This window comes from Oculina patagonica, chromosome 1, assembly GCF_052425735.1.
Source record: "Oculina patagonica isolate OP01 chromosome 1, crgOcupat, whole genome shotgun sequence".
NCBI lineage: Eukaryota > Metazoa > Cnidaria > Anthozoa > Scleractinia > Oculinidae > Oculina > Oculina patagonica.
The window spans coordinates 48,018,969-48,044,025 of record NC_135758.1 but is presented as its reverse complement, the minus strand read 5'-3'; the positions used below and the strand labels follow the sequence as shown (position 1 = coordinate 48,044,025).

The window sequence follows — 25,057 nt, the reverse complement described above, 5'->3', positions numbered from 1 at the left end:
GAACGCCAGCTTCGCACCAAAACCAACGCATTTATCGTTTCACTCGCAGTGGCGGATTTCTGTGTCGGGATGAGCGTTGTCCCTTCAATGGCCTTTTGTGAGATGGCAACTGGCTGCAACCCACAGTCTCACCAAATACAATCTGTAAGGTTACTGTTCGGGTACGCATCAGTGACGAACTTGTGCTGTTTAGTACTGGATCGCTACATTGCTGTTGTCAAGCCTTTAAAATATTTGACTTTTACGACGCGTCGACGTGTTATTCAAATGGTTTCCTTATCTTGGGGAATCCAAATTCTCTTAAGAACGGTTTTTGCACTAAATCGGTTTATTTTTAAAGAATCCCTTCTCTTTAACATTATTTTTTGGATAAATGTCATATTTGTAGAGTTCCTGCCATGTTTAATTTTGATATTCTTCTTTGCATCCATGTTACACGTTGTTTGTAAGCACGATCGTGCTGCCCGCATTACAGAAAAAAAAAAAATAAGATACTCGTGGCAAAACGTGAAAACATGCAATGAACACAAAAATATCCGCAATGATTATTGTCATTATCATTATCATTTTCATTGTCATTATATAATCAATGTCATATTGGCTGTGTCACATCAACGCCGCTTACTACAGTAAGTTCTCGTTAGTCTTATTTTAGTTATATGACGTCAGACTTCTTATATTTGTGCGTGCGGTCGACTTTGCTTTTCTTTTGTCGAGAGCGCGAGCGAAAAACAAAATTTTGACCGGAAGATTTAGCCCATATAACGAAAGCAAACCCTTTCGGATCCTGGGAGAAAACCTATAAAGTCTTGCTTGGTGCTCTGTATTAATTGTCACGATGAATAATAACGGATCGTTGCACTAGCCAATCCACTGAATGAAACTTGTATTAATTCTTGTCCCAAAACACATAAATAAATATACATGATAATTATTTTTTTTAAAAAAAGTCCCTTTAGGGTCGCTACAGACCTCGAACATGTTCACTTACATATTCCTTTATAAGTTTCGAAGTCGAGCGAACAAAATGATGAGTGTTTGTCCTGAATAGCCATAATACTACTTTTTGTTAAAAAGTGTGTATTTCTCAGTCGCTTTGGCTTATTAATTCAAAGTTTTATAGGGACGTGCTGCCTCCAAACGCAATGCTGCTTACATTGGTGTATAGAAGCACCAATTTTGATGTAATAAAGTATTATTTAATTATAAGAGAGCCTTCCCCCCGGAAATTTAACTTTCTTTTGAACACACAGTATTCCGTTCAATTTCCGCATTACACGGGCAAATGGCCCAGTGGTTATGGCTTCACGGGGCATCAAATTCCCCACTCTTGATGGTTCTTGGAAAGAGAATAATCTGCATGTATCAAACTAGAGAAAACTCCACTGAATACCTTCTGTCCGTGACTGCAAACCCATACTGAAGATATTTTTTCTTTCCTTCTTCTTTTAACAAATCATTATTCATAAGCAGTCACAGACAGGCTGTGCATTATGATATTGGCTTGCTAAAAATTCGACTGATTTAAAGCCTAAACTGCTATTTACTGCAAATTTATATCATCTAATTGCAACGATTTACGGGTTTGCTCAAAGAGCTATTTCGGTCAAAAAGCAAAGGCATATTTGATGTTACCAATACCGTGAGAAGACTTAATGTTTCAAGTTTTTAACCATGCGCTATAATTGTCTTATTTTACATCGTCAAGAGAGCAACCTTTAATACCAATTAATTAAGATGACAGATGTCTTTTAAATATATTCGTAAATGATAATTTTCATATCAGTGTTTTGAAATTTCTCGGTGATAAGCAAGTAAAACACCTTCTTGCCGGAAAATGGAAACTTGGTTTTGGATTCTTGGCTGGTTTCTTTCCATCCTGACCATAACTGGAAATGGATTTATTATCTTCCTTGTTTGTAGCAAACGACAGCTTCGCACCAAAACCAACGCGTTTATCGTTTCACTCGCGGTGGCGGATTTCTGTGTTGGGATGAGCGTTGTTCCTTCAATGTTCTTCTGTGAGAAAGCAACTGGCTGCAACCCACAATCTAGCTGGATAACTACTGTAAGGTTACTGTTCGGGTACGCGTCCGTGACGAACTTGTGCAGTTTAGTACTGGATCGCTACATTGCTGTTGTCAAGCCTCTAAAATACTTGACTTTTATGAAGCGCCGCCGTGTTATTCAAATGGTTTCCTTATCTTGGGGAATACCAGTTCTCTTAAGAATGGTTTCTGCACTTGCCTGGTATATTTTTAAGACATCTCTTAAGGTCATTGCCCTGTATTGCATTGCGCATCCTTACTGCGCAGAATTTTACGCGTAATAAGCGCGCGCGAGCGCGCGCACATAAACAAAATGGCGGCTTTTTTCTATGTGGCTTAGTCCGCGAGAGAAGTAAATTGTCGCTTTCTCGTAAACGAGTCTGGTGACCTATTAATTTTTTCTCATATTTTGGGTGTAGCGATCAAATTCTTTCTGGAAAATGAAAACAGATCAATTCTTGTGTTTGAAAATTAAATTATCGCTAAAAACGTTTACTTTGCTAGTACTCGCAGAGGAATTTTAAAGGAATTATATGGAATATACAAGGTCTTCCTGCTCCTAAACGAATCTGGTGACCCCCCTTTTTTATTTCAAAATTTAAGTTCCCTTAAAGTAATAAACCAGTAGGCGGAGTTTGGTTAAAAAATTGTGTTCAGTTCTATTTCAGGGCAATGACCTTAAGCTTCTCTCTTGGATGTCTTTGACAGTTTTCGAGTTTCTACCATGTTTAATTTTAATATTCTTCTTTGCATCCATGTTACACGTTGTTTATAAGCACGGCCGTGCTGCCCGCATCACAGCACAACAGTTACGTTTCAACCATCGCGTTTTGTTTAAACCTCAAGAGAACTCCGCGATCAAAATAATGGGAATTGTTATCGGCTTGTTTCTGTTATGTTATGGATTTTATATTCGCTGCACTTTTGTATACTTTTTCAACGATCGCAAACCATGTAATGACGAGCAATATAAAATACCTCTTCTAGTTTTAAACTCCGCCATTAATCCTGTAGCTTACGCTTTTTACAAGAGGGACATAAAAAAGGAAATTAACAGATGTATTTGTTGTGTCGACGTAAAACAGCGAAACAAAGTTCATCCTGTTTTAGACAACTGTTTTACTCTACAAAGCTAGACTTCGTAAAAAAAGAGTATTTTCTAGTTCGTTAGAACTGATACTTGTAAACAGCGATTTTACAAGATTTTAGAGAATTATGCGTAATTCGTCTTTAAGTTTGTCTTTAAAATTAACTTAGAAAGGAACGGCTGAAATGAGACTTTAAGCCGCCATGACAAGGATTTGTATAATGTTTTCTGTCTTAATGAAAAGGGAAAATAAATGCGTGTTGTAAAATATTGATGGTGCTTGAGTTAGTTGCTTTGTTGAACGAATCTTGTTTCAGCTAGTCAATAGATGATAAAATGCCTTGCCTGTTATTTTTTATGATCATTATACTGACTCTTTATGATTCTGCAGTTAACTAATATTTTTTCCTGAATAGCTTACTCATGCTGCCAGCAATTCACTGTAGAAGATATTGAAGAAGAAGTTGCTTTTGCAAAACAACTCCATACAAGGTGCACGTGGCTAAATGCTACTTTGATTGGTCAAAGAGATCGGAAAATCGACACAAATGCATGAAAATGTCAATCAAATGCTATATCAAGTGGCTGTCGTTCTGGGCTTATAACACATAATGTTTGTTAAAAAGCTTTGGACTCTGAAAATAATGCACCAGCCACATCCACGCCAATTTGTTTGGGTTTGACGTGCGTTAAAAATTTAAATAAATCATAACAATGAGACCGAGAATTTTACCGTTGTGCTACTGTCGTACATACGTTAACTAGCCTGAATTTAACTCGCTTAACATGTGCATAATAAAGGTTGTTTTTGTAAAATGAATGTGGATTTCCATTGTCGCTGGTATTGTATTTATATTCCGTATTCTTCCAGTTTACTTTCCTTTAGTTTTCTTGATGTAAGACAGGTATTTGGTCTAAGACCTCTAAGGTGTTTTTAGGCTTTAAACAATTAGCGATTTGGTGTTATTTTTGGTAATTTCTCAAAATTAAAAAAAAAAAAAATTCTTTCAGCGTATACAGAAAAGGTGTTATAGACAACATTCGTTTATATATTCTTGTAGGCGAATGTTAAGACTTTACAATTACGTTACTGCCATCTTTTGATCCCATCTGCCAGCTGAGAAAAGAGGTCCACAAAATGACCAATTTTCGGGTTGTCCCCCGAACCCCTTAACGCAGGGGTGGATGGCATTATAGAATACCAATAGATTAACTTCAGATTGCTTAAAACTCCTAAAGGCCATAAAATAGACCTAGTTCTTTGTTGCTATGTTAAAATTATGGCAGTGAACGCTGTCCTTGCTTTGCATCGATTGCTTAAAAAAGGTAAACAATCATGTCGGATTTCGGGCGGGCGCGCGCGACCAGTCGGTCAAAATAATTTTTAGCACTAACGAAAAAAGTTTAAAAACAAGAAACAAAATAATTGTTGTTTTATTGCTTTAGCATAAAGGCCTTTCACCACATAAAAAATCAGGCGATTTTATTTTTCAATCCGGAATCGATCCGGCCGTGTTAGAGAGACAGTCTCTTAGTGATTCAGGTTTTAATCCATGTGCTATAATTGTCTTATTTTAATACGTCAAGAGAAATTTTTAATACGAATAATTGCTTCGTGAAGTCTTCATACACAGTCAGATAATAAAAATAACAGGTGTTTTCTGCGCAAATGAAGCTTAATATCAGGAACATGTACGTATAACTAATTTCAGCTAGAGGAAACGCGATTAAACGCTTTGTTTGTTATCTTTTATGATAATTGCACTGGCTTTTAAAGGCTGCGTCAAGTAGCTATCGTTTTAGTCTGATAACACGAATGTTCTAAAGCTTTATAATTAGATTTCTGTAGACTTTTGCTTTAGCAAGAGGCCTTCACACCAATTTGTTTGGGTTTGACTTTTATTAATTAAAATAAATAATAAAAATAAGACTGAAGTTCAGTTACCGTTGAGTTACTTACTCATCCACGTGAATGTAAGAGGAAAATAACCAAACCGTTATTTCTTGGAGGAATACATATTTTTATTCGTTAACGTTGACGGTTAAATGACAAAAATGTAGATAATTTGCGCCATTAAAGATGAAAAGCAAACAGGCTGATCTTTGTTTATTCGGAGGATTTAACGTAATAACGCCACCAATTCCGGCCAATTCACGGATCACGCACAACTTGCTTTCACTCTCCGGGTCAAACCTTAGTTATGCGCTTTGTGCTAATTCACAATGAATTACAAAGGGACTGGCCAATTAACTTAATGAAGTTGATATTTTTTTCCTTTTCCAGTTAGGAACAGGAATTATATATATTGCATAATTATCAGAAAGATAGTAGGATAAAAGTCTCAAGTTTCCAAGTCAAGCGAACAAACATATATTCTCACCCTGTTTGTCCTGAATACCCGAAATGTTTGATTTGCGTAAAAAGCTTATTTCTCGCTCGTTTTCGCTATATATTCAATTTTAACTATAAACGAAGCTGGACAAACCATACAAAAAATGACAAATTGTCATTAAAGAACTTTCTCGAGTAGTAACTCCTCGGCACATTTTGCTCAGTAACTTTAAACAAATGTTTTCAGCTGCCGAACTTTCTTTTCCTGTTTAACTTTAGTCGACTACTGCACATTAAAACATTATTGCAAATTTTTCTTTTGCTTTAATCTAAACTGCTTCGATCAAAAATTTAAAGAAAACACGTCAGTTATACCGATGTGAATGCTCAATGATTAAGGTATCCAACAATTATTATGCTATAATTGTCTTATTAAATAATACTAATTAATTACGATGAACAGATGTCTTTAAAATATATTATATTTCGTAAATGGTAATTTTCACATCAGTGTTTAGAAGTTTTTGATGATCAACAAGTAAAACACCTCTGGAAAATGAAAACCTGGTTTTGGATTATTGGCTGGTCTCTTTCCATCCTGACGATAACTGGAAATGGATTCATTATCTTCCTTGTTTGCAGCAAACGACAGCTTCGCACCAGAACCAACGCCTTTGTTCTTTCACTCGCAGTGGCGGATTTCTGTGTTGGGATGAGCGTTGTTCCACCAATGTTCTTCTGTGAGATGGCAACTGGCTGCAACCCACAATCTTACTGGATATCTACTGTAAGGTGGCTGTTCGGGTACGCGTCCGTGACGAACTTGTGCAGTTTAGTACTGGATCGGTACATTGCTGTTGTCAAGCCTTTAAAATACTTGACTTTTATGAAGCGCCGCCGTGTTATTCAAATGGTTTCCTTATCTTGGGGAATCCAAATTCTCTTAAGAATGGTTTTCGCACTAAATCGGTTTATTTTTAAAGAATCCCTTCTCTTTAACATTAATTTTTGGATAAATGTCATATTTTTAGAGTTCCTACCATGTTTAATTTTGATATTCTTCTTTGCATCCATGTTACATGTTGTTTGTAAGCACGATCGTGCTGCCCGCATCACAGCAAAACAGTTACGTTTCAACCATCGCGTTTTGTTCAAACCTCAGGAGAAATCCGCTGTCAAACTCATGGCCGTTGTCATCGCCTTGTTTCTACTGTGTTACGGATTTTATATTCGTTGTAGTTTTGTATTAGTTTTCATTGACCACGAACCATGTAATGACGAGGAATATAAAATACCTCTTTTAGTTTTAAACTCCGCCATTAATCCTGTAGCTTACGCTTTTTACAAGAGTGACATAAAGAAGGAAATTAAGAGAAAAATCTGTTGTATAATGTAAGTGAAACAAACTCGATCCTTTTAACGAAGAATTTGTTTTACTCTAGACAGCTAGACTTATAAAAAAGAGTGTTTTTCTCGCGAAACAAGAATTGTTACTTATTTCTAGAATAAAAGGAACAGGCCGGATGTAAAGAAAATGCGGCGAAATCATTTCCGCTTGTCTTTGAATAAGTTTGTTTATGCTCAAGATACCAGTTACGAGTGGAAGAAAATTAAAAGCTAGCGAGGAAGACTACTGATGATGATGATGATGATGATGATGATGATGATGGCGATGAAAGAGAAAATAAAAGAGTGTTGTATTATAAAATGCCTGTTCGGTTGATTCGTCGAGTCTATAAATGTAAGAATAGTTTCAGTCTGTTGCCGCAAAGTTTCAGCCGATGATGTGCAAATAATAATTATAAAAATAAAACTTTAATTTCCAGGACAAATCGAGTTGATTATGGGATTTAGACTGACGTAAACTCGCTTGCGGCTTCCGTGATAGATAATGGGATCCCTGTGCTTTTTTTATTAGCTTTTACAATCGATTAGCTATAACCTCGCCAGTTATTAGTTTCAGAATAGCTTGGCCATTCTGACAACAAACTTCAAAGGATATCTACAAAAAAAGCCATATGCGAAACGACGTCAAGGTGCAGTTGATTGTCATTTGATTGGTGGAAGAGATCGGAAAACCAACACCACGACATGAAAATGTCAATCAAACTACATAAGGTGGCTATCGTTCTCGGCTAATTTCACAGAAATGTTTTAAATATTAAGACACGTCCATTTTTTACTGGCTTTAACAAGGCACACCTAGACTATTTTGCTTATACTCGAATTGTTTTTATGAGCTTTGACTAAAATAAAAAATAAAAAATAAAAGAGCACAACGGTAGCGTTGTGCTCTTCGAGTCATTTGGATCAATGTATATTTTATTCATGAGAGTTTTTTATCTACCTCTAAAATCAATAAGATAAACACTCTGCAGCTTTAGTTTCGTTGCACGCTATGTTTAAATTACCCTTAAATTGAATAAAACCTGGAAATACCCATTCACTAAGGTAGAAAACAACCGAAGGGTTGCAATGAACAGAAGGGCTGGGATGGTTTAAAAAATGCAGATAACTTACGTCATTCAATATAGGGACATTGAATGCTCTTTGCGAGCATTTTGACGAGCATGCGAGCAGAGCGTTTTTCTTTGCGAGCACGATAATTGACAAAAGTTAGCCTTGCGAGCAACGAGCACTTTTCAAAAAGCTATCTCCACTAAAAACCGAGCACTTGTAAAAATATGCAACAATGAGCAAACGAGCACCCCTTAAAATTTTGCTAGCATTCCGAGCAAAAGCCTAATTTTGCGAGCACTGCAAAATTTTGATGGACCATTCATGCAAACAGGCCGATCTTTGTCCATGTCACTTATAATCCATGTGCTATATATACAATATGCTCTTCAGAGGATATTGTGTATTTCATCAGTTTTTACGTTTTTAACTCTTTTAAAGCATATTGTATATTATACCATAGTTTTTAAATAATAGCTTTAATTATATTTTATTATTAAATATTGCATAGACGAGCTGAATATTATTATTAAATAACTTGCTTAAATTTCTCACACACTGCGAGGATCACTTCATTCATTTCATTAAACGGCTTTTAAACGTGTTTTAGCTTTGGTGTCAATGGGTATCAGATTAGTCGGCCTTAATCCCCCAATAACAAAGAACAGTGTCATGTAAACTGTGTGAGCAGAAAATTGACTATCTTATTATTCTTAACGTTTCTGACGTACTTTTAATTGTTTTAACGTATTTTTGGTCTATTTGCGAAAACTAAGTCCCGCGAAATATGCACGTTTCATTTTTGCGAAATTAAGTTCCCGCGAAAATAAGTAAAAATAAGGTACATATACAGATACTGTGTAAAAAATATTTATTGTCATTTGTTGAAATATTTACAACAGTCTCTACCGGTTTTTTGTTTTCTATTGTACGTTTACTGACATAAGTGAAAAACATCAGGATCATCCAGCAAAAAGCGAAAAATGCGAAGAAGAAAAATGATCGGTATTTCCGTTTCTCTCTCTACGGCGCAGGTGGTGCGAAAGACACCTCGCAGTCTAGCGCATCTAAAAGATTTCAGAAATTTCGTTATTTCAAAAATAAACCACTTTATACAAGCTTAATCATCTCCTTCTGTAAAGTCATCAAAAATATCGTACGCTTCAATATCATCGTCCTGTTCCAACATTTGCAAGTAGTTTTGAACGCCTTCATGGCCGCCCCACTCCTCCCCTGTAAGCTGTAATTGTGATACCGGTGAGTCCCTCCCCTCCCCTGACTGTTCTTGTTTAAGTCTTTCCGCTAGCTCAGTGGTTCGTTGACAAAGTATCGCACGGAGTTTGTCATTTGTCCCTGGTAAAAACCAACCATCACGCTCGAGACATTCGTCTTCCTAACGAACACACAAAAAAGAAGATTTAGTAGTTTTGGTGTCTTTAGTATTTAAATTAATTTATACATTTAAGATAACCTGATTGACTTAATAAAAACGTTCAGTCAAAGTCAAAACGTTATCCGTTATTTTTTATTTTTTAAGTTTTGAAACGATTTTAATCTATTTTTAATAAATCTATCATTTAATAGTCTGACATTTTATCCTTCGCGACTAAATACCATTTGCAAATTACAAATAACTGTATTTACAACAAAAGACTGCATGACCACAACGTTTTAACCCTATCAATCTGGGCACGAGTTCACATACAACGCTTGTGTGAGCTTTGCGGGAAACAGTGGTATTTGTACTCAAAGTAAATCTACATTAATCACGAAACATACGTGTAACACTTCACTGATTGAAGAACAGCACAAAAAAAAAAAACGGAAACCCAACTCAGTGTAGATTAACCATAGGTACCCTGTGCTTCCCGAAGTGTTGAAAAAGACAATAATACGTTGTACATTCACAAATGAGTTAAGAGTGACGAACACACAAATACAACAATAATGTTCACAAATGATCATAGAATAAAAACAAATTTCACCACAGTACCTGTCCATCATTTTGACTGACAATTCTCTGAATCTCTGGATCATGAAGATCACACACTTGGTAAAACAACTGTTTTTGTTTTGGCATTTTATTTGGAGTAAAGACGTAAGGCAAGTCTTGATCCTGACTTTGCTTATCATCTTGCTTGTTGTCGCTGCCGACCATTACAGCTTCCTTGACAAGTACACCAGGAGTCCCAGTTTTCCTGACCAAGTTTGGTAAAATGTATGTGCTTGAACTTCTTTTAGCTTTTATTGGAAGATCTTTCCCTATTTTCCTACTGCCAACTCGAAAATCCACCATCTGATAACTGTTAATTAATAAACAAAATAATCAAATAAAATAAAACTTTGCAGTGGCATATCCTCAGGCTTATGCTCCACCTGGTGTGATAATAATAATAATAATAATAATAATAATAATAATAATAATAATAATAATAATAAAATAAAAAAAAAAAAAAAAAATAAAAAATTACAGCTCCTATCCAGGCCTGCTCTAGGCGCTTTACAAATATGTTAAAAAAATAAAATAAGAAAAAACATTACTAAAACCACAATATAATAAAATCAATAAAAATTCGTTAAAATTAGCTGAATAAAATTAATCTTAAAAATTAAAAATGTGCATTAAAAGTAATAAAAAAGTAAAATCGCTAAGAGTTTTGAGTTTTGATTTAAAAGAACTTAAATTGTCACACAAGCGGATAAAAACAGGCAAACTGTTCCAGAGTTCAGGTGAGGAAACAGCAAAAGCTCGAGGCCCATACGACTGGGAGAAGGTATATCCAAAGAGAGGCTCTTCATCCACTGTTTCCAGAATGAATTGGAATTTACAGATATACAAAATGTTTGACATCTTTTTCACAACATTTTGATGGGCCTGCTTGATCCGACCATGTATCAGAGTGAAGTTTACACAGCAATGTGTACCACCCAGAAAACAAACATTATTTTCTGAAGTCCTTTACATGTAAACTGCACTCTTCAAAAATTTTAGATTTTGATTGCTCCATTCAAGCAATACATTAAGCATGTTAATCCAAAATACTGTTCAGTAATTAACAAATAAAGAAGCCTCGACTGTGCTCTGTTCTGTTGTAAAGCACGCAGGAAGCGGCTAGAGCACGAAAGAAGTGTAGGGTGAAACGCGAGCCGAAGGCGAGTGTTTCTCCCTACTTCTTGAGTGCTCTAGTCGCTTCCTAAGTGCTTTACAACAGAACAGAGCGCAGTCGAGGCTTCTTTATTTGTTTTATAATTAAGAAATTCATTAATTTCCCCACGAATTCGCGCAATTATTTTCAAAACAAACTTTTTTCAAGCGAATAGAAGTGGCGTCAGCGTACATCTGTACTCTGATAAAGTACGCAACAATTAGCCAATCACAAAACTTGTTAGAATGGGTAAAAGAATTTGATTGGTTGAATAAGACATCAGCTGTCAACAGCTGTCAAACCATCAAGTTTGAAACCATCAAAGTTCAGAAATCCACAAGCTGAAAACGTCAAGTGGAATCCGAATTTTTAACACGAGTCATTGAAGTTCTTAGGACTTTTAGTACAACAAAGGATAGAAAAGTAGACTGTTCAATGAAAACCGGCTGAATTCTGGCCCATGAAAACTTGCACGTTGTTAACTGACAACTAGAAAAACAAACTGCTCAAAGCTTATGGCTGGTACTTCACAAGATGCGGCCGTGCGGCGTGTTTTGCGAATAATTTACAACCATCGGATTCAAGGGAAAAATTAGAGTCGGCTGCTGTGATTGATGTGGCCTTCCAGTCATTGCACTGTTAAGGATATAGGAACAGGATTGTCTTTCTGAATTGCATTGGAGGTTTTTAATTTCTGGACGTCTGCTTCTGGAATGACAGGCAAACTTGTGTTCGATGTTTTCTTTGTTTCCGCGCTTTTTCATTTTTTTCTAACTTGAAGCTTGAAATTCAACACCTTTTGCAATAAAAATTCCTAGGTTTAGGGGTGAATTGTTTAGGTGTCTCTCGATAGCGTTGCGAAATCCAAGAAGCGATGATCTCGAATAAAGTTCACCGTCTTTTATTCGAGCTTCGGCGTAGAATTTACCGAGGTTGTTGTCTAGCTTCTTTGTTGGTCATTTTGTGAAGGCTCTTGGCAATTTATCTTTCACGGCACCAAGCGGTTTTGAAAACGCCAGAAAACACTATTCAGTCTGTGATAAGTCTGAGTTGTGTGTGTATTCGCTAGCTTATTTAGTTTTCTGTTTTTTGAATTGCTGTTTGTTTGTTTTGTTTTTTACACGAAAATGTATGTGTGCGTGTTTTATCTAAAATTCCTTACTTGAATAATGTGAAACTCATATTCAAAACTCAGATAGCCCATTTTGTACTATCTTTCGTGTCTTTCGTTTCTGCTTTCGTTATAATGTCTTCAATTTCGGCCTTGAGTTGTTTACAAATCTTTGGTTGGTTGTTTGTCGTTGTTAAGCTTACTTTCCGGCCTGGTGTTTTTTTCCGTAACTTTCCGTAATTTCACTTTCTATCGCCGTGCAATTTGTGCTGTTAGGAACAGGACGTTTTAAATTAACTGACGCTAAAAGCTCGTTTTCATTCTCGTTTTTCAGGTCAAAGAAGATGTCAGGGTCAAGACAAAACCCGAGAGAGACTTTCGGGAATAGTGGTCGGCCATATTGGGTCGATGGCGTGAAATTTCCTCCGTACATCTGGACTCTGATAAAGTACACTGTTTCAGCCAATTAGAGCGCGCGTTATATGAAAACTTAATTATAATGTAAATTATGCATCAATTCCTAACACTTTGTTAAGAGGTAGTTGTAACTGGCACATCTCACTAAATTGTCCAAGAATCAATAAATTATTCCCAAACAATTTTGTATGTGTGGTATTATAAATACTTATTTGTTTTACATGGAGCAGTGCTATGGCTGTTTTCAAGTGAGAATATGCCCTTTTCTTGTTTTTGCTCCAAAAAAATGGGGGGGGGGGTTAGGAGTGTAGTGGGGGGGAGGGATTTCAACCCTTTTTGCCTGGGTCCCTCTCATACATACATGTAACATACTACTTATTAACCGAGAGTGAGGTCATTACAGGGGAATCCCAGACCGAGGCCTTGATGTATTGACTGAGCGATAGCGAGGTCAATACATCAAGGTCGAGGTCTGGGATTCCCCTGTAATGACCGAACGGACGAGGTTAATAAGTTATTTATTATATGGCCTTTTAGCACTATTCTAAACTGAAATATCTAAAAAACAACGAGGTGAAACTCGCTCTCGCTCTCTGTGGCTCTCTTCGTCGCTCATACTAAAGAAGTATCGGTATGCTAATATTTTTCTATCAGTTGTTGTTACATTTTGTCGGTATTTTTTTTTGTCGTTCTCGCAATTGCGCTAGTAGCTTTAACTCACAACTAAAAAAAATGCCGAGCCAAGAAAATTTTTCATAATGCCCGGTCATTACAAGAAAAAAATGCCCGCTCAGCAGCCAATCAGAGCGCGCATACTATTGTAGCCATATAATAAATACATGTAATATCATACAGTGCAGGTCTGATACTGTGCAGTTACTGTATGTAGGTTGTTCTAGAGATAGTGATAAGGATTACTCAAGAAACACCAGCAATTATGTCTGACACATTTGAAACCTCAAAGCATCTCAATGATAATGACTATCAAACCACACTCAACAACAGTGATGAGGATATAATTGTGTAATTTTCAACTCACATTTTTGCACTGGGATCTTTCCGTGGATCATAACCAATTCGTGTCCACAAAGTTCTCCAGGGACCATTTAGCCAATAATATGCAGTTGCTGCCAAGAGCTGCTTCATTCTTTCATGTGATGCACTGGTTAAATGACACTGCAATGCTGCTCGTGACCAAACTGGCCTGTTAATAAAGAGTTTCTTTATGGCCTCCACAAGACCATCTTTTAATTTATTTGCAGCTTCTTCTGCTTTGGGATTTGCAACAGATGGGACTTCAGGCGTAATAAAATTGACAGCAATTGCATGAGCAGGGCGTCTGTTTCTTGTTCGTGTTCCAGCTAATCTAAAAAGTGAAAAATTACCCAATGTTATAACTTGTAACACCAACTTTGACGTAGTTCCCATGGAAAAGTTGTCATGAATGATAAGCTACAATGCAATTATCACTTTATGTTATATTATGAAATCGTGTTTGTTACACCAAAAATAAATTAAACTAAAGAAAGAGCAATAGCATCATGTACGTAGGAGCTGCTGGCACCTTATTTCGTCCAGATCATCTCCCTGGTTAGCTTTACATCCTCGTGCTGACTGAGGCTCAGGATTGTAGTTATAGTTCGATGGACGATCAAACCGTGAAAACACAGGAGGCTGTAAGTGATAGGGGACGTCTTGATTCAATACATCTGCATTAGTCACTTGCTTTAGAAAGTCTGGCATATCAGGAGCAAGGTACTGATAGTCTGCCATAACTTCAAATCTAAACAAGATATAAACAACATTGATACGAAAATTATTTGGTGAAAAGGATCACTCAGCCGGTGTCAGGGAAGGACTCTGGTGGGCTATCCGAGAATGGAGCTCCCAGAATCCTTATGGCTGCATATAACTATGTGTACTTCTCACTTGTTAAGGGTCGCAATGAGGATTACCAGAAGTTTATTTTAAGTTGTTTCCCCTGACAACCTTTATCTGCATTAAAATAAGTAAACAAAGAAAAATCACTATTGATTACTGGATTTAATACAGTAACGGCCATTTTAAATGTAATTCCTTTCATACATGACATATTCTATCCCAATAGTGGATCCTGTGTGACATTTTTCTCAGCGAAAAGGTAAGGCCTTTTTCTCATATAAATGCTTGATAAAGTTGTTTCAGAGGGAGGGTAATCTTGGGTACCTGAGACCATATAAATGGGGCCTCAGTAAAGCACTTTTTCAATACAGACCACTGCCTTTATATTCCTCCCTTCATCTCTTCCCCCTTCCCCAGCTCCCCTCTCCCCACAACTTTATCCAAGTCTGATCCAACACTATCCCACAGTCATTAACAACAGTCAGGTTCATAAGTGGAGGGGGACAGGGGAGTCTGAAGCTTCTGCTTCTCGTACCTTTTACTCCCACCTCCTGCTCTTTTCCTTAGCCATTCTCTTCTATTTGTTCCATATCTTTTGCGAAATATAATGAAATGTTGCAAAATGTTACTGTTTTCTCTCGGTTCGCCCTGCTTCTCACCCTCTCCTCCAGCTTCCCACCCTCTTTCTCCCAGGCTCCGGCCCCCTGTCCTCCTCAACTCATTAGGAAATTTTGAATTCTGATTTTGGAAATTTCCGATCGGTACCTAAATTTTATGATAGTTGTAATTTTTTATACTTATTTTATTATTCCATACTCATCTTATTTTATTTATTTATTTATTTATTTTCTTAAATCATTTATATATTTTCTCGAAGATATTAGCAATCTTGCTACTTTAAATTCGAGGTGAAATAAAGTTTATTGATTGTATTGTTGTTGTATGTTGATGCATGAAGGTTAATAATTAGTTTACATACTTGAATGTGTTCCCCACTATGCCCAGTATTTCTTGTTCATATTTTACTTCTTCTGGCTCGCTAGTTGCTTCTCTCTGCTTCTTTTTCCACCGCTTTACTCTAAGTAACAAGTTTGCAGTAGGATAGCGATCACCACAAACGGCATGTGCGTAAGGATCCTCAGGACGAAACGACAGTTCCAACCTCCTTGCTGAGTTGGAGTATGTCCTTGACACTGTATCCTCGCCTCCCAGTGTTTCAAGCATGTGATTTTCATCCCTGATATATCCTGGATACTCTACACCGACGAATTTGACTTGATTTACTGTTATTTGACCACCGTTTGCAGAGGAAACAGCCGTACTAACGTCCTGTGAACTGTTCAATTCTTCCGCCATCTTGGCTGAATTGCAGCTGTTATCCGCTGACCGCAACATAAAGCGAACATCGTGATTGGGTTGAATGAAGGGCGTGGGGGTGAGGGTAAAAATAAACTAATGAAAAACTCTATCAGCTACCTTTTATTAACTAAAAACACACTTTCCATAGTAAAAAAATATATTGCGTGTCAGATTGGATGTTTTATCTCTTAATTTAAGTTATTAAAACAAAAATTTTCTTCTTTCGCCAAACCGAAACTCTTCTCCTCCCTAGTTGGTAATATTTTTAACATTAAATTTTTGACAACGATTTTGTTGTTCAGCGGTAAAATTCAACATGGCGGACGAGCAAGTAAAACCTTGTGCTTTGAGATATAAAGTTTTAGCAGAATGCTCGACATCAAAAGCCCGAACTGCCATTTTAACATTACCACACCACGATGTAGAAACTCCAGTATTTATGCCAGTGGGGACCCAGGGAACCATGAAGGGATTAACTTGTAAACAGCTCACTGACTTAGATTGCCAAATCATTCTTGGTAACACATATCATCTGGGAATGAGGCCGGTAAATTATTACGAAAAACTGTTTGATTAAATAATACCTTTGTCTTTCGCGTTTATTTGGCAATTGAGTTTTTATTATTAATATTTGCAGGGAACAGAAATTTTAGAAAAAGCTGGAGGACTCCATGAGTTCATGAACTGGAAAAGAGCTCTTTTAACTGTAAGTTCCTATGAATGTGCACAATAAAACTTCAAATTTATGACAGCTAAATTTAGGTTGGAAATGTACATTGGCTAAAATAAATATTATTTCTTGTTCAGGATAGTGGTGGATTTCAAATGGTATCTTTATTAAAATTAGCTGAGATTACTGAGGTAAGCATTTTCCACTGCCCTCACTTTGTAATGAACTCTGGGGAAACACCCTTTGAAGATGTGTTGTAAATTTGTTTTTTATTATTGTGTATTTGTTTATTAATTTTACTTATTTTTTTATTTTTATTTTTTTAAAGGAAGGTGTTAAGTTCCAGTCCCCTCACGATGGTCAAGAAATGTTACTCACTCCTGAGAAGTCAACTGAGATCCAGAATTCCATTGGGGCTGATATCATTATGCAGTTGGATGATGTTGTCAGCAGTACTACCACAGGTGACTATTTTGATTTCTCATACAATCTTTCTCTTTCACTCTTTCAACTACTATGATCTAAGCAGACATTTCTTGAACCACACTTGTTCTCATTTCTTCTTGCAAGGGAAACATCTGCAGTTTAAGTCGAAAAAAATTCATACTGATGTGGCACTTAAAGGATTTGTGCAGTGTCTCTGATTGGTTATTACTCATGCAGCTATGATTTTGACAGTGCAAGTGCATGCATTAGAATCACATCATCATGGAATCATGAACCTCACTTATATCAAGTTTAGCAGTGACAGTGTGACACGGCATCTAATTATGTATCTTCTCATTGAGGGAGTTTATACATGCATAACACTACTGTTACTTTTCAATGGTGGTAATTAATTTACTTTGCAGTTTATTAATTTTTTAATTACTTTTTTAATAAGGTCCTAGAGTTGAAGAGGCCATGTTGCGCTCGATCCGCTGGTTAGATCGATGCATTGCAGCACATGCCAGACCAACAGAACAAAATCTTTTTGCAATCATTCAGGGAGGATTAGATCCAGAACTTAGAAAGACATGTGTGAAAGGTGTGTTTTTGCATAATTATCTAGAATCTATCTTTTTACTAGAAACTTATAACTGCTTTAAGCAAAAACCTACATGTACCGGTAATTCAAATTTTTCAGACAATTTATTCACTTACTCAATGACGATTCAATTTATTCCATTATTTAATCCTTATCTACTCTTATCTAGTATTTTTTTTAGTATTATCATTGGTTTGTAACTTTTGAGGTTATATTATCAATTGATATAAAGACACATTATTACTCCCTAGAAATGGTTGAACGAGACACTCCTGGTATTGCCATTGGTGGCCTCAGTGGTGGAGAAGAGAAGTCTTTGTTTTGGAAGACTGTTACTCTCTGCACAGATCTTTTACCAAAGAATAAACCAAGATATCTCATGGGGGTGGGGTAAGGATCATTTTTAGCTATTTGAATCTTTTATGGCATGACACCACCAACAATAAAACCAAACAGATCACCAAAACTTAAAAAAGGTTAAGTTAATCTTCAACCTTCAACACATACAGTGTGATTTTCCATAACAATAGCTATTGTACATTGGGTGTAAAATAAAGAAAAAGAAAGGCTAGGTACTAAGGAAGAATTTGCCACCTCAGAATCCTCAGAGAGCATGAGCACATTACAATTTTACCAGGATTACTGGGATCGTTTGGGAACTGGTGTGAGTTAATTGTGATAAGTAAATGGTTGCCTCGACCTCCCAAAGACCAACCCCTAACGTCCTCGTTCGTGGGAGGTGGGCAACGGTGGAGTAGGGGACTGCCTGTCAGGGTGAAGTACAGTGGGACTTAGGTCCCGGGGCCGCTACAGTAGCTGTGAAGGCCTGACAGGAACCCTGAACAAGCTGGCAAATAGGGGCTATGGCAAGTCTGCAGGGGGCTAGTCACCCCCTCAGACTCAACATGTGACTACAGAAACCGAAACAGGAGGCCTTATGCGTCCAATGGCGCGATAAGGATCGATGATGAAATGGTTGCCTCGTAAAACCAAAACCAATCTTAGCAGGCAGTTAGGTTTGTTACACAGAATCCTATAAATTATAGCACTGAAAGCTGGTGCTCATTCTCCTTCAGGAATGGGGTACTAGTGTAATAATTTATTATTTTTTAACTGATTATTTTCTAGCTATGCTGTAGATCTTGTGGTATGCTGTGCATTAGGAGTGGATATGTTTGACTGTGTTTATCCAACCAGAACAGCAGTAAGTAGATTCTCAACTATGCTACCAATGATCTGTGTCCTGAGTTTGAAATCCATGCCAAAAAGTTCTCTCCATTAATTTTATAAAAAGGTGCATGGAATTACGAATTCCAAGCAAAATTTGAGAGCTGCTTGTCAGAAGAAGCAAGCTGGAATTCATGCTTTTTCAAGCCCTGCTCATTCCAGCCTTAGACAAGTAATTCTCACCTCTAGCAGGCATCATACTAAATATAGATTTACCTTGATTTTTCACTTTTCACCTTCTTGATATTTTTTTTTTTTAACTTTCTTGATTTGAATCCAACTGCAGAGATTTGGCACAGCTTTGGTACCATGGGGTCAACTTCACTTGAAAAATAAACAATTTGCAATGGACTTTGAACCTATCGACAGAGATTGTGAATGCTTGACATGTAAACATTACACCAGGGCTTACATCAACAGTTTATTGGGCAGGGAAGAAGTTGCTTGTCACTTGTTAACCATTCATAATATTAATTACCAGGTGAGTCACAGAAGTACACAACTTAGGCAATTGTTGAATAATTTACAATGTAATTTTTTTTAATAGCACATAAAATGTTATCACATTGTACTTATACAAGCCCATGGCAAGACCAAACGAGCCTGATATGCCGCTTACCGTACCCAAATTCAGAATTTAGCGAAAAGTTTGGGAACTCTGACTCCATTGTTTCAGTCTAAATGTTTCAGTGCTTGTCGGCAAACATCACACAGTTGGTGGGCGCACTCAAGTTTAGTTTTGGCGAGAAAGTTTGTACTTTTTTACGACCGGTAAACACTAGCTATCTGCTTTATTGGTAAAACCTTTTTTAATTCATCGGATGGTAACATTACTTTACTTGAAAGTGTCCATGATATCGTGACATATCAGGTCAGTGACTTGATATTTTTTCAAATACTTGCGAATTTGGATGTGCCAATATCTGTGCCAATATCAAACACTTGCGAATTTGGGTACGGTAAAAAATGAAATAATTTAATATGTAATTTCAGTGTTTGAATATAGAATCTACCTGCTCTGACTAAAAAAACATTTCATTGGGATTGCTTGTTGTGATGATTTGAGCTGCATAAACACCAGAATGAACATGCACCAGGCCTGAATTACAGCCAGCTCTCATCACTCCTGGCAGACTCAGGGCTTCTGAAATTTCGCGCGGTCGCGGAGCCGCGAAATTCAGGTATATCCGCAAAATCCCGCGAAATTGACAAAAACATGTGAAATACCGCGAAATTCGCTAGAAATTCGACCAAATACAAGTCAGTTCAACATATTTGAAACTTATCTTGGCTGTTGGAGCTGTTTACTTTGCCATAAACGTGCAAATTTATCTTGAAATTTCGTCAAGGCCACGAGTAAACATCGTACCAAACTACCAGGCGTTCTTAGATTGATGTTGCGAAAACCTGGGGACTGGTGGCAAAGAAGACTTTTCGTTGACACTACAGGAAGTGAAAGCAAACTGCTGTCTGTAGTAATGCAGGCACACGTTTAATCGTACACGAATGAAGACACAAGAATGTTTTGACTTCACAGATGGATTTAAACCTTTGATCTAGAGCAATCTTACCTTGGAAACTGCAAAGCAACACAAGAGAGCGATGTGGAGAAAATAAGTTTATTGCATTACGGTTTTCGGCTCTGAATTGCAGCTGAAAAAGGAGGTTAACCGGCCAAGCATTTCGGTAAAGCTTTATTCGTTTTTCTTACCGCTTGAAACAAGTACAGTTGCCTTCAGAATTGTGTTGGATGAATTTTTGTGTCTTTTTTCTTGCCCTGAATTTGACATCCTTCTAATATTTTTGTCAGGAATCTTCCTTTTTTTCTTTCTTGTTTGCTTGTCAACGAAAATTTGCCCCGAAAATTTCCGCGAAAATGCCGCGAAATTGGCCGTTTTCTCCGCGAATTTGTCTCTTCAAATCCCGTGAAATTTCACTTTTTTTCCCGCGAATTATCAGAAGCCCTGCAGACTTATTGGCTTTCACACACAAGTGAGAGAACTGAGGGAAATTCATACTGGTGTCATGTCATCTAAATACTGGCCTGCAATTTGCAATCACATCCCAGTACAATTTTGTTAAAATGGGATAATTGTTCTTGAAAACAAGGGATACTTGAAAGTTATTCTTGAGGGCAAGGACATGACTGATTGTTCTATCAGTGCAGGGATGTAGCTAAGAAAACACTAAGTCGGCTCATCAACAAGCCCAGCTGGCTTTTCTGGCCTTGGTAGCTCTAAAAGCTTACCCAAGCCTTTGTTTTCATGTGAAATTTCAGCCGGATTAAAGTTCTATTTCAGCCAGTTAAATTAGCCGGCAGCCGGCCCTTAGCGACATCCCTGTCAGTGTAATCATAATGTGTCATGAGTCATGCATGTACCTTATACCTAATTGAAGAAATGTTGACCCTGTAAAAAGCATATCGGGGGTAAACTTTGGACTATATGACCCACTGGTATTCTGGGTAGACAGCCTTGGAAAGCTTAGTAATGTTCCTTTTATTGATAATCAAGATATTTTCTTTCTTTGAGAGCCTTAAGGCTTGATTTATTCAACCTGTTTTATTATCATGTTTATTCTGTCACAGACAACGATTTTTTTTTTTCGTTTTCCCAGTAAACATTTGGGTCCCATCGTTCATGGTATATGCTTTTCATGGGTCAACGGTTCTTCAATCAAGTATAGACACGGTACATGATAGAATTTTAATTTGTGTTTTATTATCATTCTAGATGCAGCTAATGAGAGATTTAAGAGAAAGCATCAAGCAGGACAAGTTTCCTGAATTTGTTCAGGGATTTATGAAAAGGATGTTTCCAGATAACAATTATCCAGACTGGGCAAAAAATGCTCTAGCCTCAGTCAATATATTCTTGGGCACTCGCCAAACTAGTGGCAGCAAACAAGAGAAACTTCTAACAAAACATGATGACAACACGGCTGGTGAATGTAATTTATCAATAGTAAAATGACAAAAAATAATTAAAATTAAAATAGTTACACAGTTTAAAAAACACTGTTCCCTGACTAGTGTTAAAATATATCTTATATCCAAGCACAAGGGCCATTCTGAGAAAATACCAGGTGTAATCCTTGGTCTTGAGAGTACAAATCTAGGGCAGCAGAGTCCATGCAGAAAAGATTGAGGGCTGATATTCTCCAGGCAACTTCAGAATACCTCACAAATGCAGTGGTGGATCCAGACCTTAAGGTTAGTTGGGGACCTGATCATCCATACCCTGAAAAAAAAAACGGGGCCCGCTCTCAAAAAACAATTTTCTTGGCCCTTCAGGCCTCAGTTTGGCCTTAAGGTGGCTCCATACTAGGGTTTTATGAGCGTGCACGCTGATGATGCAAGCATTTGGAATCTGCGCGCGTGAGCTGACGCGAGCTCAGACAAAAATGATCAACCACGGATTTATGTTAAACATTTCAAAGGATAGCTTTATCCGTAGTAGATTTCCGAGGCCGGACAATGTTGTTTAATCTTCCAAAGATTATGAATTTGTAGATCTTCTTCATGAAATTGCATCAAACGCTCAGTAAACACTGTTATCGAGCGCCTAGTGGTTTCAACGTTGACGCGCTCAAATAGCGATCTTAGATAATTTCTATTCTGCTGACGTTTTTGTTACAAATGTCTGGGGGAAAAATGGCAGCTTTTGTGTGGTTTTTCTCAAGTTTCCTTCAGTGAAATTTCGTAAAATTTGGCACGGGGTTACAATTATTCTGCTTTACGTGGCGCTCGTTTTTTAAGAAAATCTATAAGCCATGTTTTTCTGCAGAGGTAAAACACACAAATTTCTAGATAACAAAGAATCTGCCTTTACAACCCTTACTTTTTTCCTGTTTAAAATTTTTTCCATGTAATATCCAAGTACTGTGAAAATTTCCGAAGATTTCACCGAAGGAAATTGTAGAAAATCGCACTTAAAGCCAACTAAACACTAAAAGACACATTTGTTTGGGTAGTCTTATTCTCAACTTGAACCCATTATTTTAACAGAGATGATTGTAGAACACTATTTCATCATTGCTGATTGCATTTAATAAGTTTTAGCGAACTAGGACTAAAAATGAATGCAAAATTACATTTCAAAGTATGACACTAGCGCGCGCCACATCATATGTGATTACCCTATGGAGCCACCTTAAAATAAGGTGGGGGCCAGGACCCACCAGGCCCCTCCCCTAGATCCACCACTGCAAATGTCATTCTCTTAGTCGGAACTCTTTGAAGAATGAGGAATGAAACAATAGAAGCTATTGTTATTACATAAGATGCAAATAAGTTGCAGGGTATTCTGCAGTTTAGCCAAAAACTTAAATAAAGATCAGAAGGTCATGAGTTCCACTCTCATCAATGGTCTCAGTTTCTTTCTTTGTCTCACACTTGTGACAACTGAGTTTAATCTTTCTCAGAATTTTCAACAAAAGTGAATATTATTCAGCTATAGAAAGTTGTACGTTAAATGTGCAAACTTCCATTCCAGGTTTTGATTGTCCAAGATGTACAGTATGTTCCTTTGTGCTGTATCTTCCTATGGGCCCCCTTCAAAACAATCCATATCACCATGGACATTGCAAATCCATGATCCCAGTAATTAACTCTATAATGAATACATTTTTACTGATATCTCCATGAGTCTCTGGCACGTTTCTTAAACTTCTCATAAAAGAAGTCATCAGTTGCCTTTTCAACCTTGTCGCCAGTTCTCTTTTTGTTTGGGACAGCTGCCACAGTAGCTTCGCTTCTCTCGGCTTCGCTGCTTGATGTTGTAGCAGAGCTAATGGCTTTCACTGTTGGTTTCTTGATTGCTTTCTCTTGTTCCTGTGCTTTTGCTTTGTCTCTAGCAGCAGCAGCTCTCTTGCTTTCGGCGTCAATGTTCTTTTGCTCATCAAAAACTGAAAAAAAGATTAATTTGTTAGCTCATCTAGTTTCATTGTTCCACAAAGGGGAAGCCAGGATTTAAGGAAAGTTGAGTTTATAGACAAAACTGTTCCATTCTAATTTTTATATAAATTTTCTCATCAAAACTGTAAGATAAACTTGGATCAAAAGTAAAACATGAATGAATATTAACTTACATCTACTGTGCAACATGAAATTGACAGCCATGTTCGTCGGCACCATTTCAGTAGGTCCTCTTGATTTCTTATTCCTTTGTTCCTCAATGACTTTTTGTTTAGCTTCCTCAGTAGCCTCAATGTTCCTTATTTTTGCATCAATGCCAAGATCCACTTCAGGGATACCAGATAACATCTGATTTGACAACATTTCTTCCGATGCCATAATCTTTGACCGCACATTAATGTTTTCAGGAACTTGGTACAATAAATCTTCCTTTGACTTTGGTCTGCAATGTAAATTATTGTTTATTATAACTTAAATTGATACATTCTCAAGACAAACTGACAAAGTCTACAGCTGTACATCTACACAAGTAAAACAAATTCATCCTATACATCAGTTTTTTTTTTTACTTGGGAAGGCCAGAAGAAAATATTAAAAGATTTTGAGCTCAAAGATGGATACGGACAGTGTGAGCTGGGCTTAAAAAACTTATTTTGCTCCACTTGGTTCATTTATTTGTTAATTACGGCTCTTTGACCAACACACACTGTTGGCAGATTTACAATGTTCTAGAACTGCAACAACAGTGAGAGTGTCAAACAACCACAAAAGGTAGCGTCTACTATTCTAATCATTTTAAATTGCAATCCACATGTAGGTTATTCTTAGAGCTTAAATACGTACTTGCTTTGGACGGTTTTGTCCAGTTGAACACCTTTTCTTTTCGCCATCTCGTCTTCAATGTATTTTAACATGTGTGTATCCTCGTCTCTTCTGTTCGTCTCAGCAGCAAAATTTGCCTCCAGGTTAATGGATTTCTCTTTGTCTTCACCTTCTCTATCACGATTTCTATCCTGTATCAAGCTGTTCAATTCTACAAGTCCTCCTGTCTTTAGCTTGAAAGGATCGCTTTCCACCTCTTCATCTGGTGCCAGCGTTTTGCCAAGAGCAAGAGCCACGGCAGAAACTCCTGCTTGCCTTTTACGAAACCGCTGCAGTTCTTTTCTTTCTTCGATTGCTTCAATTGTTGAAGTTGGTTCCTGTTGATCATCGTCGCTTTCTTCCGTTTCACGGCGTTTTCGGTAATTTCTTTGCGGCATTTTCGCAAGAACAACGAGAAATGTTTGCCTCATAAAATAATCAAAGATACGACGCCATATAAATGTTTTTGTGTGGAATGTGCGGGCCTGGGTTCTACTTTTGTGTAAAACCGCTGGTTTA

The 25,057-nt window shown here is 37.2% G+C and overlaps 5 protein-coding genes across 5 annotated transcripts; 3 read left to right on the top strand and 2 right to left on the bottom strand.

Moving 5' to 3' along the window:
- Nucleotides 1-1,805: 1,805 nt before the first annotated feature.
- Nucleotides 1,806-3,306, top strand: LOC144651072 (octopamine receptor beta-2R-like). The gene is made up of 2 exons (XM_078510947.1): nt 1,806-2,275; nt 2,732-3,306. Exons 1-2 carry the CDS (start codon nt 1,838-1,840, stop codon nt 3,182-3,184), a joined length of 891 nt encoding a protein of 296 aa, XP_078367073.1. The 5' UTR covers nt 1,806-1,837; the 3' UTR covers nt 3,185-3,306.
- A 2,717-nt stretch (nt 3,307-6,023) lies between these two features.
- On the top strand, nt 6,024-7,099 carry LOC144651062 (octopamine receptor beta-2R-like). Its single transcript, XM_078510935.1, has one exon. The coding sequence runs from the start codon at nt 6,024-6,026 to the stop codon at nt 6,861-6,863; it is 840 nt and encodes a 279-aa protein (XP_078367061.1). The 3' UTR covers nt 6,864-7,099.
- A 1,679-nt stretch (nt 7,100-8,778) lies between these two features.
- Nucleotides 8,779-15,862, bottom strand: LOC144635509 (general transcription factor 3C polypeptide 5-like). The gene is made up of 5 exons (XM_078494610.1): nt 15,459-15,862; nt 14,163-14,381; nt 13,638-13,964; nt 9,918-10,227; nt 8,779-9,317 (listed from the first exon to the last, which is right to left on the bottom strand). Exons 1-5 carry the CDS (start codon nt 15,833-15,835, stop codon nt 9,045-9,047), a joined length of 1,506 nt encoding a protein of 501 aa, XP_078350736.1. The 5' UTR covers nt 15,836-15,862; the 3' UTR covers nt 8,779-9,044.
- A 268-nt stretch (nt 15,863-16,130) lies between these two features.
- LOC144635345 (queuine tRNA-ribosyltransferase catalytic subunit 1-like) lies at nt 16,131-21,734 on the top strand. The gene is made up of 9 exons (XM_078494458.1): nt 16,131-16,385; nt 16,476-16,544; nt 16,646-16,699; nt 16,837-16,972; nt 17,392-17,535; nt 17,787-17,925; nt 18,664-18,739; nt 19,049-19,243; nt 21,495-21,734. Exons 1-9 carry the CDS (start codon nt 16,155-16,157, stop codon nt 21,732-21,734), a joined length of 1,284 nt encoding a protein of 427 aa, XP_078350584.1. The 5' UTR covers nt 16,131-16,154.
- LOC144635357 (splicing factor C9orf78-like) lies at nt 21,704-25,009 on the bottom strand. The gene is made up of 3 exons (XM_078494468.1): nt 24,521-25,009; nt 23,851-24,119; nt 21,704-23,667 (listed from the first exon to the last, which is right to left on the bottom strand). The coding sequence occupies exons 1-3, from the start codon at nt 24,967-24,969 to the stop codon at nt 23,390-23,392; spliced, it is 996 nt and encodes a 331-aa protein (XP_078350594.1). The 5' UTR covers nt 24,970-25,009; the 3' UTR covers nt 21,704-23,389.
- Between the last annotated feature and the right edge of the window lie 48 nt (nt 25,010-25,057).

What these genes read in the sequence shown, in the direction of transcription:
- LOC144651072 (XM_078510947.1), top strand. Translation starts at nt 1,838, where the DNA reads ATGGAAACTTGGTTTTGGATTCTTGGCTGGTTTCTTTCCATCCTGACC. An exon ending in TTTTTAAGACATCTCTTAAG is followed by an intron (nt 2,276 to 2,731) that starts GTCATTGCCCTG and finishes AATGACCTTAAG; the next exon opens with CTTCTCTCTTGGATGTCTTT.
- LOC144635509 (XM_078494610.1), bottom strand. Translation starts at nt 15,835, where the DNA reads ATGGCGGAAGAATTGAACAGTTCACAGGACGTTAGTACGGCTGTTTCC. An exon ending in ATAGTGGGGAACACATTCAA is followed by an intron (nt 14,382 to 15,458) that starts GTATGTAAACTA and finishes TATCTTGTTTAG; the next exon opens with ATTTGAAGTTATGGCAGACT. An exon ending in TCAGTCAAAATGATGGACAG is followed by an intron (nt 9,318 to 9,917) that starts GTACTGTGGTGA and finishes TGTGTTCGTTAG; the next exon opens with GAAGACGAATGTCTCGAGCG.
- LOC144635357 (XM_078494468.1), bottom strand. Translation starts at nt 24,969, where the DNA reads ATGAGGCAAACATTTCTCGTTGTTCTTGCGAAAATGCCGCAAAGAAAT. An exon ending in GACAAAACCGTCCAAAGCAA is followed by an intron (nt 24,120 to 24,520) that starts GTACGTATTTAA and finishes TTTACATTGCAG; the next exon opens with ACCAAAGTCAAAGGAAGATT. An exon ending in TTTCATGTTGCACAGTAGAT is followed by an intron (nt 23,668 to 23,850) that starts GTAAGTTAATAT and finishes TCTTTTTTTCAG; the next exon opens with TTTTTGATGAGCAAAAGAAC.
- LOC144635345 (XM_078494458.1), top strand. Translation starts at nt 16,155, where the DNA reads ATGGCGGACGAGCAAGTAAAACCTTGTGCTTTGAGATATAAAGTTTTA. An exon ending in TTTATCCAACCAGAACAGCA is followed by an intron (nt 18,740 to 19,048) that starts GTAAGTAGATTC and finishes ATCCAACTGCAG; the next exon opens with AGATTTGGCACAGCTTTGGT. An exon ending in TTCATAATATTAATTACCAG is followed by an intron (nt 19,244 to 21,494) that starts GTGAGTCACAGA and finishes TTATCATTCTAG; the next exon opens with ATGCAGCTAATGAGAGATTT.
- LOC144651062 (XM_078510935.1), top strand. Translation starts at nt 6,024, where the DNA reads ATGAAAACCTGGTTTTGGATTATTGGCTGGTCTCTTTCCATCCTGACG.